Genomic DNA, 16,718 nt, shown 5'->3' with positions numbered 1-16,718 from the left:
GACCTGGGAGCAGCCCTAAGGTTCGGGGCATTAACTGAAGGACAGCAAAGCAGCACAAAGGTGAGTCTGTCTTCAGAAACACACGGGTGCCCCAGAGCAGGACCGAGAAGTGGGGGCAACCAAGGCCACCTGGCAGAGAAGTGAATGACGTTCAGTCCACACGTTGGCTGTAGTGGCCTCTCCCACTACACAAAACATACCCAAGCATTCTCGAATTTGTGTGTGTGCTTGCGTACGTGAAACGCCCCTAGTAAAAAGTCTGTCACGGAGTCAAATGGAAGCCAGGAATGTTGACAACATCTGATGCCACATTTATCCGGCAGCTACTTATTTCCCCAAAACTGCTATTTTTTTTTAATTTTTTTAATGTTTATTTATTTTTGAGAGAGAGAGAGAGAGAGAGAGAGAGACAGAGCGTGAGTGGGAGAGGGGCAGAGAGAGAAGGAGACACAGAATCCGAAGCAGGCTCCAGGCTCTGAGCTGTCCACACAGAGCCCGACGTGGGGCTCGAACCGACAAACCGTGAGATCATGACCTGAGCCGAAGTTGGACGCTTAACCACCTGAGCCACTCAGGCGTACCGCTCCCCAAACTCTTGACACTTTCTTCCTTGAGGCATAAATGCTGGGGCTGAGTCTACAATCTGCAAGGTGGATGGGGGAGGGGGGGCAGCTGTAGCTCTGAGAAGGTGACTGCAGGGTGCAGGCTCCAGCGGACAAAGCAGCCCGCCCCCCCACCCCAGCCTCCAATCCCATCAGCTTACCGCCCACGATGCCAGGAAGGCACGAGAACATGTGGTCTTCCCAGTCATAGACGAGGGCACACAGATCATCTCAAAAATCGAAACGGCCACCAAGGGCCACCCTTTGGGAGACAACACGTAACCCTTACGAAACGCCATGGTCTTCTTCATATCCTCTCTACAGAACGTGATTCACAAGTGCATTTCCATTTCCACAGAGCAAAACCTAAAGAGCCAGAACAATGCAAAAACCAGGGTCCTGGGATGGAAGTCTTTAAATCTCACATGCAGAGAGAGCACCTAATGTGCAAAAACACAAGGTACAAAATTAGCAGTGAGGAAGTCAACGCTGCAAATAAAGCTCGGTCGCCGGTCTCGCAGATGGAAAGGCGGAATCCATGCGTGAACATCACTGACTTCGCTCCCGTCTTAAAATAAAACACCCACCACCAGAGGAAGGTCTTGCGAGACTGCAGTCACTAAATAACTTGACATAGAGGGAGGTGGGCAGACAAAAGTCAAGCCCAATCAAATTTAATAATGTAAGAGTACATTTAGAAATCTAAAATGACTTCTGGGCTCAAACTTCTGCAATTTTTATCTATTCTTACACCAGCCGCACCTGTTTTTCTGAAATGCCACAGGATGTAGTAGTAAATGTACTGAACGCATGGCTAATTTTAACCCTGGAACAATAAGGAAGCTTTAGGCAAGATCAAGTTGCCAAAATAGTTCCCCGAAAACTTCAAAATGCCCACCACTCGCTTTCTCTATAGATCACTAGTCTTTTTATACCAAATTCACATAAAGATCAAGAAATTACATGGAAGGATCCAACGGCGCGGCCAGAGAGCTGCACCCCGTCTGAGATCACAGGGCCACTGCGGCTCTATCCACGTCGAGCTGCGCCGGTGCCCGTGGTCACAGCACCCGCGACACACATCTGACGCACATACGCCTTTGTTCCGGGCTCAATGGTAGACTTCAAAGTAGGTAAGTCACTTTCTAAAACACGAGTTAATCCAGAAGATTCTTCTTCTCTGAAGGAATCGGCCTGGGCAGCAAACTGCAAACCGCACCTCCTTCTGCAGTAGGTCAGCCCCACGGAAACTGCCAGAACAGGGGAGCCCAAGAGTGTGCGGGCCCTGAGGCTCCTCCACGGACCCTCCCTGTGCTCTGCCTCCCGGCACCTCCACACCAGAAGCGTCCCACAGACCAGAGGTGAAGGCATCTTTCTTCCAAAGGGCAACAAGGCGAGAACAAGTAATTAAAGGTGGTCGGTGAGGCCCCTGGGACCTGGGACCGTGGGATTCCTCACTCTTCTACGCAAGCAAAAGACACGCTGTAGGGCGAAGACGTATCCCCATTCCCACAGCAAGGCTTGCGGTCCGACTGAGGCCTGGGACATCTACAACCTCTTCCTGGCCCCCAAGATATCCTGACAAGCGACACGCAAACATGACTCTCTTCAACATCCTCATATTTCCATAAAGGAAATTGAGAACATCTCCTTGCCGAGGGGCAGAGAGAGAGCAATGACAGTATTTAACAGCCTCGAAAGAAGAAGGAAAAAAAAAAGAATGTTAACGCCCAGGGAGCAGGATTACACGCACGACAGATGCCACCCCTGGGCCGTTACTCCTGCTCACGCTCTGCAGGAGGGACAGGCGCCGGCTCTCGCCCCACCCGGGAGCCCTGCGGCTAACGGTGCCCCCTGAGGACGGCCGGTCCTCCTGCACACGAGGGCCTACCTTCACCCGGACGGTCTGGTCCGACTCGCCCCTCATCATGTCGCTGATGGATCGGAAGAGCTGTAGCAGGGACTCCATGAAGTCGGCCTCTCCTTTGTCTTCGTACAGTCTGCAAAGGAGCACACACAAGTCTGTGGGGCCTGGCAGACCGGGCCTCCCCACGGCCCGCTCCTGCCCCAACAGCCTCGACGGGTGCTGCCTGAGCGGCAGGGGAGAACGGGAGGAACGTCCTCCACACCGGGGGAACACAGGAGGCAGTTCGGAAACGGGGTTCGTCTGCAAGACCCAGCTAGGGAGGCAAGTGTCCACGCTGAGCGAGCTGGTTTTTAACCACACCGTTTATCGCTTTTTTTCAGTGTAACGTAAGACATCTTCTAAATCTGAAACACACAGAAATGTATGGATAGGGAGGGAAGGAGAGAAAGAGAGAGGAAGGAACAGAGGAAGGAGGAAGAGAGAAATTCCGCTTTAATTCTACCCTACAGAGAGGACACCAGTAATATGTTGGTGTGTTTCCTGCCAGTGTTTTATAAACCCACAATGTCCCATAATTAACATAAATTTAATTTCCTGAATTTAACCCGATCTCGTAACCATTTGCAAATGGCATTATGATAGTAAATTCAAAATTACTTTATTTCAGAGTGATGACACTACACAAATTCATTCATCACAGAACTGGTAATGGGAAAATGTTCAGGAGGTGGAGTATATTCAATAAACGGATAATAAAGACGTACATTGGCTACATGTATGCAAATACACGTTACTAATAATAAATAAGCTTCATCTATAAATCATTGATTAGCAGTGACTTCAAATTGCTGTGTTACTAAAAAGCAATGCATCTGCATTTTAAAATGTCGCCATGCAGATGTTTTCTTAACATAGACTAGTTTTCTGCCTAATTAAAAGTAGACCATACCTGAAAACTTGAGTACAAAGGGAAATTTTGTAAAGTGGTAATTAATTACCCTAGAGGTAATCTTATATTTAAATGAGTTCCATTGGAAAGCAACAAATTCTGTCTAAAATGGGAAACTGCAACCTGGTGTATCGGTTTTGCAAAGGATTTTATTCAATAGGAGTTTGTTTAAACGGCGTATGGCAAACAAAAGTATAGAGTCGTGAACCTCTGCTAGCGGTAACACCACCAAACAACACGGCAACGTTTCAGAGAGTAGTACAAACACTTGGGGAGGCTTCAGGCGTGTAGTCATTCTCGTCCACAGGACATCTGTCAATTCCTAGAGCTGCATGGGGCAGAAGACTAAAAACCACACCGAAAACCTCTATAGAGTTTTTATTAGCCTCCAAAGACAATGAATGACAACGACCTAGAAAATGCCAGGGGGCAGGGTCCCAGATGTCCCAGCAGACCCTCAGCCGCAAACCCTGAAGAACCAGAAGCAAATGGAGACAGAGGATCTACCAAGGCTACACACAGCCTTGACCCCGTACAGCATGTGTAGAGTACAAGGTCATTCCCACTGTCTCTGCCTACAGAGGGAAGGGAGGAATCATGTCTGGAAGAAGAGCATATTATCCTGAGCTACATTAAAATAAAGCTTAACTAAACATAGCAAAAGAACAGATCACATGGCCAAATCAAAAAAAAAAAAAAAAAAAAAAAAAGAAGACAACAGAAACAGAACCACAGGTAGTCAAGATATTGCAATTAGCAGGACACCTGGGTGTCTCAGTTGATTAAGTGTCCAACTCTTGATTTCAGCTCAGGTCATGATCTCACGGTTCATGAGATCGAGAGATCGAGGCCCATGTCGGGCCGTACACTCCACAGCACAGAGCCCGTTTGAGATTCTCTCTGGCCCCTTCCCTGCTCGTGCTCGCTCGCTCACTCTCTTAAAATAAATAAACCTAAAAAATATGTATTGCAGCTAGCTAGCTAGCAAAAATGTCAACATAAATATAATTATATTTTAAAACAAAAAATGAAGAAAGTAAAAAGATGGAAATATGAAAAATAGAGAGATGAGAAAACAGAAGGTAAGATGGGAAAGTTTAGTACAGAAATTAATCTATAGCAAAGAATCAAATGAAAACTTTGAAACTAAAAATAGAATATCCAAAATTAAGAATTCATTATATGGGTTAAATTGAAATTAGACAAAGTAAAAGGCAGAATTAGTGAAATGGAAGATGCTCAACATGAAAATAAGCACAGAGACAAAAATATAGAAAAGCGTACTAGAGATTGTAGGGTATAATAAGGGGGTCTAATATATATGTAATTGAAGAACATAAACAGGCGGGTAAAAGAGCGGGGCCTGGTGGCTCAGTTAAGCAGATGACTCTTGATTTCAGTTCAGGTCATGATCTCATGGTTTCATGAGTTCAAGCCCCACATCAGGCTCCATGCTGTTAGTGCAATGCCTGCTTGGGATTCCCTGTCTCCCTCTCTCTCTGCCCCTCCCCCACTCTCTCTCTCTTGCAAAACAAATAAACTTAAAAAATAATAATAAAACAGATGGATAAAAGAGAAAGTTAACAAAAAGACAGTAAATATACACCCAACATATTACTCAATTACAACATATGTAAATAAACCACCTACTCAGTTAAAAGGATTTTCACACTACAAGAAATAAAGCTATAGCTATGTGTTGTGTGCAAGACACAGACCTTAAATATAAGGACACAGAAAGGTTAAAAGTAAAAAAAAAAAAAAAAGAGGGAGGCAAGGTAGATATTCCATGCAAATAAATATTAACCAAAAGATAAAGGGAATGTTTTCATGTTTATTAAGGGATACAGTTACACCTCAAAGACACTACAGGCTCAGTTTCCGGACCACCACAATAAAACAAAACAAAACAAAACAAAACAAAACAAAACAAAACAAAACAAAACAAAATAAAGAGACTCAAAGCTAAGTTTTTGGTTTCCCAGTGCATATGAAAAATAGGTTTACACTACAATGCAGTCTGTTAAATGTGCGACAGCATCATACCTTAAATAAATGTGCATACCTTAATTTAAAAAATATTGTTGGGGCACCCGGGTGGCTCAGTCGGTTAAGCGTCGTACTTCAGCTCAGGTCATGAGCTCACGGTCTGTGAGTTCAAGCCCTGCGTCGGGCCCTGTGCTGACAGCTCAGAGCCTGGAGCCTGCTTGGATTCTGTGTCTCCCTCTCTCTCTGCCCCTCCCCTGCTCATGCTCTGTCTCTCTCTCTCTCAAAAACAAATAAAAACATTAAAAAAAATTCTTTTTGAATATTGTTAAAAATGTTAATGATCATCTGGGGTTTCAGCCATTTCTAACACCATAACAAATATAATAATAACGAAAAGTTTGAAATATTGCAAGAATTGACAAAATGTGACACAGATATGAAGTGAGCAAATGCCTTTAGGAAAATGGCACCAATACACTTGCCTAACACAGGGTTGCCGCAAACCTTCGATTTATAAAACTCACAGTATCTGCAAAGTGCAATAAAGCAGGTTGTGCCCGTAAATCCACAAGAGAGAGATTACAATTCTGTATCTGTATGCCCCCAATAACACAGCTTCAAAATCTGGAAGGTATAATTCATGAGTCTCTATTATATTTAAAATTCTACCAGGAATCCCTCTGGTGAAAATTTAAGTATTAGTTTCTCTGCTTCCACTCAAGATGTTTCAAACACCAAAATGGTTAGTATTTTACAGCAATCCCACTGATGCATCTTTCTGTAGTGAAAGGGAGGCCTCTAGAGTCTCACCTCTGTGTTTTATGAAATGAACCCAGAAGAGTCCCTTGCATGACCCACCTTGAGGTGGAGGAAGGGGTGAGAGGAAAGAACTCAGAGGGCTATCAGTAGATAAGTAGACAATAGAGTAAGACCTAGTGATCATTTCTTGCTCTATTTATACGTTGTATAAGTATTCATTATCAAGGAATGACAAAATTGTTGTCTATTAACTACATTCTATTTTTGTGACCCAGGAAATGAGAACAGAATGACAGAGAGGCAACAACTTATTCGTGATCAATAACTCATTATTCACAAAGCTAACGCCAGATGACAGGCAGAGCCGCCACAAAGCACCGGAAAGACAGAAGAGGAACACAGCAATAACTAGCTTTAGTAATTTGCTTCAGAAGATCTGATGCAGGATGTGTCTGTTTTCTGGCTTCCTAGTTAATGTGATCCACCCACACAGAAAACACAGACAAACAAAAACCAGCGGAGAAGTGCCCCCGGCTGTCAGGAATCCTTCTGTGGGTTCTGAACCAAATGTCTTTGGGCCAGAGTTTTAAAACGGCTGTTCTCACTTCAAAACAAAACGAGCTTTCTCAACAAAACAGAAAAAGCACAGATTCGCACAGTGAGGAAGGTAGCGGGATAATCTTCTGTATCTTCCTCTCCAAAGTTTCACCTCTTTGTTCTTTGGAAGAATAATGACTATCAATTAGCCGGGCATTTTACAAACGTAGGACAATACCCGAAAACACAGCCGACCGTTTTGAAAGAAGGAGAAAAATAAAGGACCCCTAACGTTTATTCCAACTGCAAAGAGAAAAACACTCTTGTCGCCTCCAGCTGTGAGCACAACTGTCTTTCTCCCAAGGTAACAAACGTGGTGCAGGTAAGAAAATGGGAACCCTGGTTTGCTTGCTCCCCTGGCTCTGAAAACACCACACCAGAGAGCTGCTCACATCTCGTCATGCAGCACATGCTCCCGATATCTGCGTAGGACACGGGCCTGCTTTCTCTTTAAGCGGCCTGTACGAAACAGGAATATGAAGACCTCCTGAAATGTACGGTGGGGTGATGGGGGTGGGGGTGGGGAGAGCGAGACCCTCCTCAAGTCCTTAGTCCCGCGGTCCACGGTTTGAAGACCGTGACCTTGTTCCTTCCCACAGAATCTTGAGTTCTCAGCAGTTTCAGACTACAGGTTTGAATCTCAGGAATCTGATCTTGTCTACATAATGTGGCTACAACCGGGTTCTAAGTTTTGAAAGGAACATATTGTTGCTCTCTGCCCTCAGGGGTACAGTCAGGGCTCCAAAGCCCATTACGTACTTACAGGAGGGAGGAGGAAAAGGCAGAGGAGGGAAGGCAGAGGAGGGAAGGCAGGAGGGAAGGCAGGAGGGAAGGACCTCGTCGTCAAAAACTTCACGTTTGCTACAGTATTCGGATGAGGTCCGGGATGCCCAGACAAGGGCCTTGGGAGCCTTAGAAAGTCTCACGGCCTTTTGGCAACTGCCGCTGCTCGCCTTGCGACCTCTCTGCTCTTTTGTCCTGAACAGTCCCAGCTCTTCACAAACAAGTCATCCAAGCAAAGAAACTCCTTTGGGATCAGGCCTGGCCCCCTGCTGGGGCCACTCCAGGACAAAGGCCGGCAGAGGGATCACGGTCAATGCCAATACCACGCTGCCAAGCGGCAAAACAAAGGCACTCCTAAGGATATCGAACCGAAAACCCTCCCCCGGGTCACAGGCAAGGACCTGCTGAGCATTTCGCTCCACTTCTGCAGAGACAGTAAGACTGAATCACATCTGTGCGTCATGCAGGGCTCCGGTGATTTAAAGCCAAGGAGGTACGAGTGACAGGAGTCTCTGAGACTGACCCCCAAACTAAAAGGGAGAACAGCTCTCAGGGGCCTAATTAAGTAGAACTTAGTAACTCAGAGTAAGTTAGGGGCGTTCTTAGCTGTCAGGCAACAGAAATTCAGGTTAAAAGCAGGAGGAAGAGAATGTTAATCACCTATCCGATATACACTTCTCCCTTACTCCTGCACTGAAACAACCCTGATTTTGTGGAAAGCATCAATAACTCCATCTAAAAATCTATTCCAGGCACACCTGGGGGGCTCCGTTAGTTAAGTGCGTGACTCTTGGTTTCGGCTCAGGTCACGATCTCACGGTTCACGACTTGGAGCCCACATCGAGCTCTGTGCTGGAGGTGAGGAGCTTCCTTGGGATTCTCTCTCCCTCTCTCTCTGCCTCTTCTCCCACCCTCCAAATAAATAAACAAACTTAGAAAAAAAATAAAAATCTTTTCCAACCTCCCTTGCATCTAGGGTGGTCATGTGACATAGTTCTGGCCACTCAGATGAAAGCACGTGACACTTCGTAGGGGGTGGGAAAGTTCTTTAAAAAGGAGAGTAACTAGGAGGCTGTTTATGCCACACCTTCCCCTCTCTGCTGTTTAGAATGCAGGCCTGATGCCAGGAGGGGCAGGAGCCACCTCAGGACCACAGGACAAAGAGACAGACTCTAAGGATAGTAGAGCAGAAAGGCAAACGGAGCCAAGGACACGGGGAAACCAGGGAACAAGCGCATGAGTTCCGGAATCTTCCTCTGGGCTATATGTCGTGTATGGAGTTAGGGAGAAGTAAAGCTCATCTGGTGAAGCCACGTTAAGCTAGGCTTTCCTGTAACACAAAGCCAATCATATTCCTAACCTCTAGGAAGACTGATCAAATTCAACACTGATGGGCCATGGTTCTAAGATATCATGCCATTTGTATTTGGAGATTGAAAGAGATTAAGAGAAAGAAATAACTTTGCCAAAGGTTCACTTGGGTGACCCCAATGTTTTCCAGCTGCATTATTTTGTACAAGATTATGGCACTTACTACAATAGCAGAAACACACTGATTATCAATGCACGTTCCTTTTGATTCCTAATCTCTGAATGAGAAGGAAAGTCAGCAGTGTGTTTGGGAAGGAAATGAGCATCACCGAACCCCTGACTCGATGTCACGTTGATTACAAATTGTACAAGGTTAAATTTCTTTCAAATAAAACATGACAAAATCTATACACATCACCTATTCCATTCTCTCAAGTTCATGCTCTCACCTTAGTGCAGATTTTGGTTTAGGGTAATTAATGATTTAAATTTAGTGGGGAAAAATACAAAAGCAAGAGAGAGGGTGACAAGAAGTTCATTTTCATAGAATTAATTTTATTAATTTATTATATTTAATAATAAAATTAAACAAAATTAAAATAAAATAAAATAAAATAAAATAAAATAAAATGCAGGAAGACAAAGCCTACTTTACTTGGTCATCTTTCACAGCTGACGGCGGGAAAATCGTCAATGGCCTTGTCTCTTAAGAGAAAGCTCAGTCTACAGCAAGATTCATACCTACCTATAATTAGCACAAAGAGCAGGCCTTTGATATCTTAGTTGAGGATGACAGCATGAGGGCCTCAAACTGTGTGTCTTCATACATTCAAATGGCAGTGTAGACAATGTTGTCTATATCACGTCAACTCCAGAGAGAACACAAGCACAATAATCCTTAACCAGTAACACAGGGGCAGTTAACCACTGATCACCACTCTAATCAATGGTGGGCCCCACCCTGTGTATCACTTTTCCAGGTCTATGCATAGTCAATAACTCGCTCCTCTGGCTTTATTTGCACCATGGTGTGAACAAGATTGGATCGGAATACCATCCCTTTCTCCTGGGCCCTTCTGAAGGAGCCTACCTCAGGCCAACAAAGATAAAATGAAGAGAAATAGAAAGGGACTAACTTGGGTCTACAATGGTCCAATTCCCAGTTTTCAATCGTACATTCACAAAGCACTATGCTTTTAAAAGATGGGGCGCCTGGATGGCTCAATTGGTTAAGTGACCAACTTTGGCTCAAGTCATGATCTCATGGCTTGTGAGTTCAAGCCCCACGTTGGGCTCTGTGCTGACAGCTCAGAGCCTAGAGCCTGATTCAGATTCTGTCTCCGTCTCCCTCTGTCCCGCCCCCACTTGCACATTCTCTCTCTCTCTCTCTCTCTCTCTCTCCCAAATATAAATAAACCTTAAGAAAAATTTTTTCTTAAAGGGGATGTGTATTCTCTAAATCAAAGGAACATCAGTTTGTGAAACTCCATGTCTGAGTGTAGAACTCACAACAAGAACGTCAACCTTGAATAATCAACAGGAACCATCATCACTCACAGTAGGCCACCCAAAGCAGCCATCCTCCCAAAGCAACAAGCACAGAGAGCCCACTTCGACACTCAACGCTCAGTCTGCCCCTTTCGCACATCTCTTCAGTCACACAGTTCCGTATCGTGGGCTAACTGGGAAACTCTGGCTTGAGCACAGCTCGTAACCACAGACACTTGGAAAAAGATTATCTCTCTCTATGAAAAAAGAAAGTCACCGACACCCCCAATCCACTCTAAGGTTCAAAAACAATGCACACATTCATCCCCAAAGTATGAGAAACAGGTCACTGACCTCAATATCTGAAAGCCCATTCACCTGGAAGTTCCACACGTGAGAATCTCTCTCCAGAAGCAAAATATTATTGTGGTTGAAGGAAAGAAAGAGCCAAAGCTCCAGTCTTCCCAAGGGAGGCAATTTAACATGGTTTTAGCCTTCTGACGTTGTTGCTTATTTTAACTGTTTGCTCTCTTGAGGCTTTTTTTCTATCGAAGGATACACTGGCACGAACTTCAGAGCCCTTCGTGTACACCCTGCACTACCTCTGATAAACTCGGAATACATCAGCGGTCAGTATTTCACTCACACGCACACATTTCAGACTTGGGAACAGAGCTTGCTGTTCAAACCTGTGCTCGCATTTCACAGCGTGGGGAGCAGTTACCCTAAGAGTGGGCGACCCCAACCCGGCATGGCTATCTATTACTGCTCTGTCATGCTAGAAAGCAAAGAAAGGGAGGAAGAAGGAGAGAGAAGGGAAAGAAGAGGGAAAAGAGAGAGGGGAACAGAGAAGGAGAAGAAAGGAAGTAAAAGATCGCCTAAAATTCCCTAGGAGGGCCAACACGGGTGACACTTACTGATTGAACAGGATCCTGGAGCGCACGATGAACTTGAAGATGTACTCCAAGGCCTTCATAGCTTTGTACAGCTGGTCATTTATTCCCGGCTTTTCCGCGTTGTCCACATAGTTTCTTAAAACTTTTGTCAGCTTCCTATTCGTAATAGAATCACAAATCAATTAACGTGTTCAGAAAATTACAAGACCTCAATTCCTAATTGGGACAGAAACACATAAGTGGGCCATTCTTCTTTTGGTTCACACTTATCCGTAGATGCCTATTTATAAAATGCATTCGAAACAGATTAAAAGTGAGCCATAAAATAACACTCAGAGGAGCGAGATCTGAACAAAAGACCAGCCTTTTTTTCTAAGTTTTAGAGGTTTTTCTAAACATTAAATGTATTATGTAACTTAATCTTCACAAAAGCCCAATAAGGCAAGTATTATTTTAGGGCATAGTAATAATAATTGGGTATAATAGCAGGTATATTACCCTTAACATATAAGTGAAGAAGCCCAGGCTTAGATAGATACACTAGCTTCCCCAATGCTAAATAAAATTGAAGAGGTTTTCTTCACAGCCACATATGTTTTTGTAATGCTTTTTGTCATGTTTCTTTTTTTAACACGGAGCATGCATTTATTTTCAAATGACAGAGGCAGTCGTGGCAACGGTGAATTTTTAATTCTGCCCCCAACTTCTACATTTTCTACTACCTCTGGACTACTGGCCCATAAACTAACAATCACTGCTCTCTGATCAGAAGGCTGACCCTGAAGCAATGCTTCTGAATCATAAAAGAACAGCTAGCTTAACTTCAACGTGGTTTCTGGTTTTGGTGTATTGGCCGCACTATAATTCAAAAACTAGCCACAAATGTGCAGTCTGTCCAACAACCATCGGCCAAACTTCTATGAGCCCCAACTTCCCATGTCATCAACAAGAATTCACTGTGACTTTTTACATACTCATTATGCTCATAAAGATAACCTGGTAGGGCACGGCCAGCATTTCCAGCTAAGTTGTGAGCCCATACGCACCCAGACTGTTAGTCGAGATTATTGTAAGATACCCGTAAGAGCAACTGTAACTTGCATTAAGGATGACCTCAGAATAGCCCTAAGAGTAACCACTGTCCTGATAAACCACAATAAAAAGCTTTCAAGGGGCGCCCGGGTAGCTCAGTCGGTTAAGTGGCCGATTTCGGCTCAGATTGTGATCTCATGGTTCGTGGATTCGAGCCCTGCATCAGCCTCTGCTGTCAGCACAGAGCCTTATTCACTTCCTCTCTCTCCCTCTCTCTCTCTGTCCCTCCCCACTCTTGCTCACGCGCTCTCTCTCCCTCTCAAAAATAAACATTTAAGGAGCGGGGAGGGGGAAGCTTTCTGGGTGACCAAGCAGATGGGAAGTCATTTCTAAGTCTCATCAGGTTGCAGAACCCTAGTAAAGAAACTTGAGAGTTTCTTCACTCTCCAAGTAGGAGAGGGGCACCCGAGCAAGGTGTTAGGGAGAATCTGGGCCGGAGAGGTCCTCTCCCCAGTGGCTCCCTGGCTCCCACGGTGGGAGGGTAGCTCACCACACGTGTCTTCCGGTGGCCCTCGAGGCACAGCAGAAGACATCTAGGGTCCTGCCAGAAAATCCGTTTCACCTGATTTTAACTTACTTTTTCAAGCTTATTGGCCAGATTACCTTTTCTTATTAAACCCATTGATACCTCAAGAAATAGAAAGAGAAATTCCACAGAACACATTTTGGGAATGTTCCCAACAGATAATCAATTAATTAATTAATTAATTAATTAATGGAATGATCTGCAAAAAGAAAGACCCAGAACCAGAAAGTAAATGAGGAAGGATGTCAAAAGAGCCACATCTGCGTGAGCGAGGCCATCTGTAATGGCACAAAGACGGAGAGCCCTTGGTACTCGCTGAGAGGCGCAGACCAAATGCAGCATCCGCTGAGCAGAGGCAAGACCTGGACCAGCTCCGGGAAAAGTAGCTCTGCGGCCAGAAAGAAGCTCTGCTAGTTTCCTGGAGGACCAGTCCGCCCTCATCGCCTGCCCCATCAGCATCACCGGTGACTCTGCGGGGCTCCCGCACCCAGACCACGCCCGCGGTGGAGGTGGGGCACTGAGAGGTCCTCTGCTGCAGTCACCTTTTGTTTCTCGTCTCGGGGTTCTTTGCGGAGAGGGCTGAAGATCTCCACGCTACCAAAGGGAAGAGGTAAAGGAACTATCTGGGAGAGAGTCTAAGCTCCATCTGTGCCTGCCCAGGCTTCTAGAGGGGCAGTGGCTGGGAGACCCTCCGTGAGGATACCCAGTGCCAGAATTTCCCCTGGCCCAGAGACCATTAACGCAGAGAGAACTTTCCATGATTCACGCTAGAACTGCGTGAATCACAGTTACCTCCTTTGGTATTTCAAGGCTTAAATTCTCAAATTCGAACTAAGAAACCACTTGGGATTGCTTCTTTACCAAAATGGCAAGAGGGGCGCCTGGGTGGCTCAGTCGGTTAAGCGACTAACTTCGGCTCCCGGTCCTTGGGTTCGAGCCCCACATCGGACTCTGTGCTGACAGCTCAGAGCCTGGAGCCTGCATCGGAATCTGTGACTCCCTGTCTCTCTGCCCCTCCCCGGCTCACACTCTCTCTGTCTCTCAAAAAATAAATAAACGCTTAAAAATCAAAAAACAAAACAAAAGAACACTTATTTTCCAAAATGAATCTGCTTTTCAGCATATTACAGGGGCTGGATGGGAGGATACCGATTCTCAACTCCGTCCCATCATCTCTTAAAGATAAAATGGTACTTCTGTTTCTCCAAAGACTCCCTGACTTTCACTTGGCCTCCTATGGCAAAGGCACAGAATGGGCAATGCCAACAGAAGATCTGGAACACAGCGTGGCAAGCTCACTCACTGAGCTGATTTCCTGAAATTCCAATACAAAAGCTAATCCGAGAAGAGCCGTTTGGTCCTAATTCCACAAAGAAGCAGGAGTATGAACGTGATGCGTAGGGAGATCCCGCCCCATGAGGAGCAGCTCATAGGCCACTTCTGCAAACTCTGCTTCGTCCGCCCTAGCAAGATGGCCCTGCTCGGTCAGCCCTCCTCACAGTCTGAAAGGGACTGCCCAAAGCACAAAATGGACATCTCCACTAAGAGAACAAACCGTCTGAAACGAACATTTATCAGCAAGCACAAAGGACGTGTCACAGCTGGTTCTGTGTACGTGAGGATGTGGCAGCTCTCTGCCCACTTGGGGCTCTGCCCACCGCCTTGCAATAGACATGCACTCACAGCAGACATGAAAGGGCCAAGGGACAGAATGACTGACGTCATACAAAGAGCCAGCATCAGACCTCTGGCCTTGTGTTCATGGTTGCATGCAGGCAAGGAAACATATACGCTCCAGACACACAAGAGCTTTGACTGAAGTTATTGGCACTAAAGACGATCATCTCTAGTGATTCTACAGTGGGGAATTTTCTTAAAGAAATTATTTAAATTTTTTTTAATTGCAACTCACACAATTAAAAGTTTAAATAAATGCCAACAAATCCCCTGGTAAGAGAGACGGAGTAACTCCTCAGAAGTATTATAATAATAATGAAACCTAAATATTGCTTAGTGCTTTCTAAGCACCAGGGATTACTCCAAACATTTAACATGTAATAACTCATTGAAATTCTCAAGAAACCCTAAGACGTGCCTGTTTTACTGATAAGAAAACTGAGGCCCAAAGAGGTTAAGAAATTTAAACTTTCAGCACGCCAGGGTGGCTCAGTAGGTTAAGCATCTGACTCTTGATTTCGGCTCAGGTCATGATCTCGCAGTTTGTGAGCTGGAGCCCGCGTCGGGCTCTGCACGGAGGGTGGAGCCTGCTTGGGATTCTCTCTCCCTCTCTCTCCACCCCTCTCTCCCACTGTCTCTCTCTGCCCCTCTCCCCTCCACCTTCTCAAAATAAATAAATAAGCTTAAAAGAAAGAAAGAAAGAAAGAAAGAAAGAAAGAAAGAAAGAAAGAAAGAAAGAAAGAAGAAAGAGAAGAAAGAAAAGAAAGAAAGAAAAGAAAGAAGAGAGAAGAAAGAGAAGAAAGAAAAGAAAGAAAGAAAAGAAATGTGAACTTGGTAGTGACAGTGCTGTGGGTTAAGCAGTGTTCCTAGACTGTGCTGGTCAACACCCAGTGAGCCACCTCTCAGGCCGGGATCTCACACATTTGCTCTGCCTGCTTACTAGGCACCCAGAGGGGCAGGTATGGGGACATGGCGGGAGGGTTAAGAGCAGCTAGGCTGGCAGTCAGAACCCAAGCCCATTACAGCTGAAGCATCTGGAACAAAAAGGAAGGCCCTCTTTGAAGAGCAAAAAGATCTACTGAGAACTGAGTTTTATCCACATTAGACAACCAATCATCTCAAACCAGGAACACATCCATTTATTCATTCGCCAAAAGCTGGTCAGGAAGCCACGGTGAGGCAGGCACTCCGCATCCATAGATCAGTTTCATTGAACATAAACTGAAAATTTCAAAGACAAATGGAAGGTATAGAGGAGAACCAGAATTTATTCCAGAACGTTATGGTAATTTATCGCGTATCTTCTTTCAACAAGATGTTTAGGTCTGTTATAAGGGAAACAGTAATAAAAATTATCCCAGGAAATTCAGAGTTGGGGGGGGCAGGGGGAGGGGGATATACGATCACAGACAAAAGCATATGAAAAAGACACTGAACAATAAACATACAAAAATAACTCACGTGTAGGCTAATGTTGCACTAAAGTGTTTCTTAATGTAGGTTTCCAGAACAGGATTAAAATGTTGAAATTTTCTATCAGCAATTAGTCCAATGATAAATACCTGTTAAATTCATCAATATTTTCATTAGCAAGATAACGTGAGCCATTCTGGAATCCTCATCTGAATTACCTGCGCTGTGGTGGGAATCAATGAACAAGAACATCTCCGGAAGTTACCTCTTCTTACTCCAGAAATGATATTGGCCTAACTATAACGTTCCGCTGAAAGCTACTCCCTGCCTCTCAAACCCGATGCCTTGATGGGATTTACAACCGAAAACACTTCTCAGATCGCTGCCCTCCCCCAGCTTCAAAGGCTGCAGCATGAAAGCCTCCCTAACATCGGAACAGATGGAAAATAGAGGCTCCTTACCAGAGCGTCAAACACTAACGTATCGAAGGTCTCGCTCTCGGAGTTCTCCATCATGATGTTGAAGAGGGCATCCAAGGTGTCCTGGAGGAACTGGAGACACATCAAATCTCAGCAGACCAAGTAAACTCACGCAGCTTTCCCCCAACCTAGAATAGCTACCATCTATACGCAAACACCCATCTCCCGCAGAAGTCACCAAAGAAGCTGTGCGCTCCGGGGACTTTTCCGAGCCACTCAAGGCACAAGACAAAAATGTGAGATGAGTGAACACACAGCAAAGACAGGGCAGCCTGAGCCAAGCAGAGGAG

General features: G+C 45.1%; 1 protein-coding gene across 4 annotated transcripts in view; it reads right to left on the bottom strand.

Moving 5' to 3' along the window:
• Positions 1–16,718, bottom strand: part of DOCK1 (dedicator of cytokinesis 1) — a 530,259-nt gene that overhangs the window by 390,913 nt on the left and 122,628 nt on the right. For all 4 annotated transcript variants that reach the window (XM_043597859.1, XM_043597860.1, XM_043597862.1 and 1 more), the window contains exons 20-23: positions 16,411–16,500; positions 15,998–16,098; positions 11,263–11,397; positions 2,494–2,602 (exon numbers count right to left, since the gene is read on the bottom strand). In XM_043597859.1, the coding sequence (XP_043453794.1) occupies positions 2,494–2,602; positions 11,263–11,397; positions 15,998–16,098; positions 16,411–16,500 (435 nt within the window). The remainder of the gene's footprint in view (positions 1–2,493; positions 2,603–11,262; positions 11,398–15,997; positions 16,099–16,410; positions 16,501–16,718) is intronic.

Source organism: Prionailurus bengalensis, chromosome D2, assembly GCF_016509475.1.
Source record: "Prionailurus bengalensis isolate Pbe53 chromosome D2, Fcat_Pben_1.1_paternal_pri, whole genome shotgun sequence".
NCBI classification, from domain to species: domain Eukaryota; kingdom Metazoa; phylum Chordata; class Mammalia; order Carnivora; family Felidae; genus Prionailurus; species Prionailurus bengalensis.
This window is presented reverse-complemented; position numbering and strand designations above follow the sequence as displayed.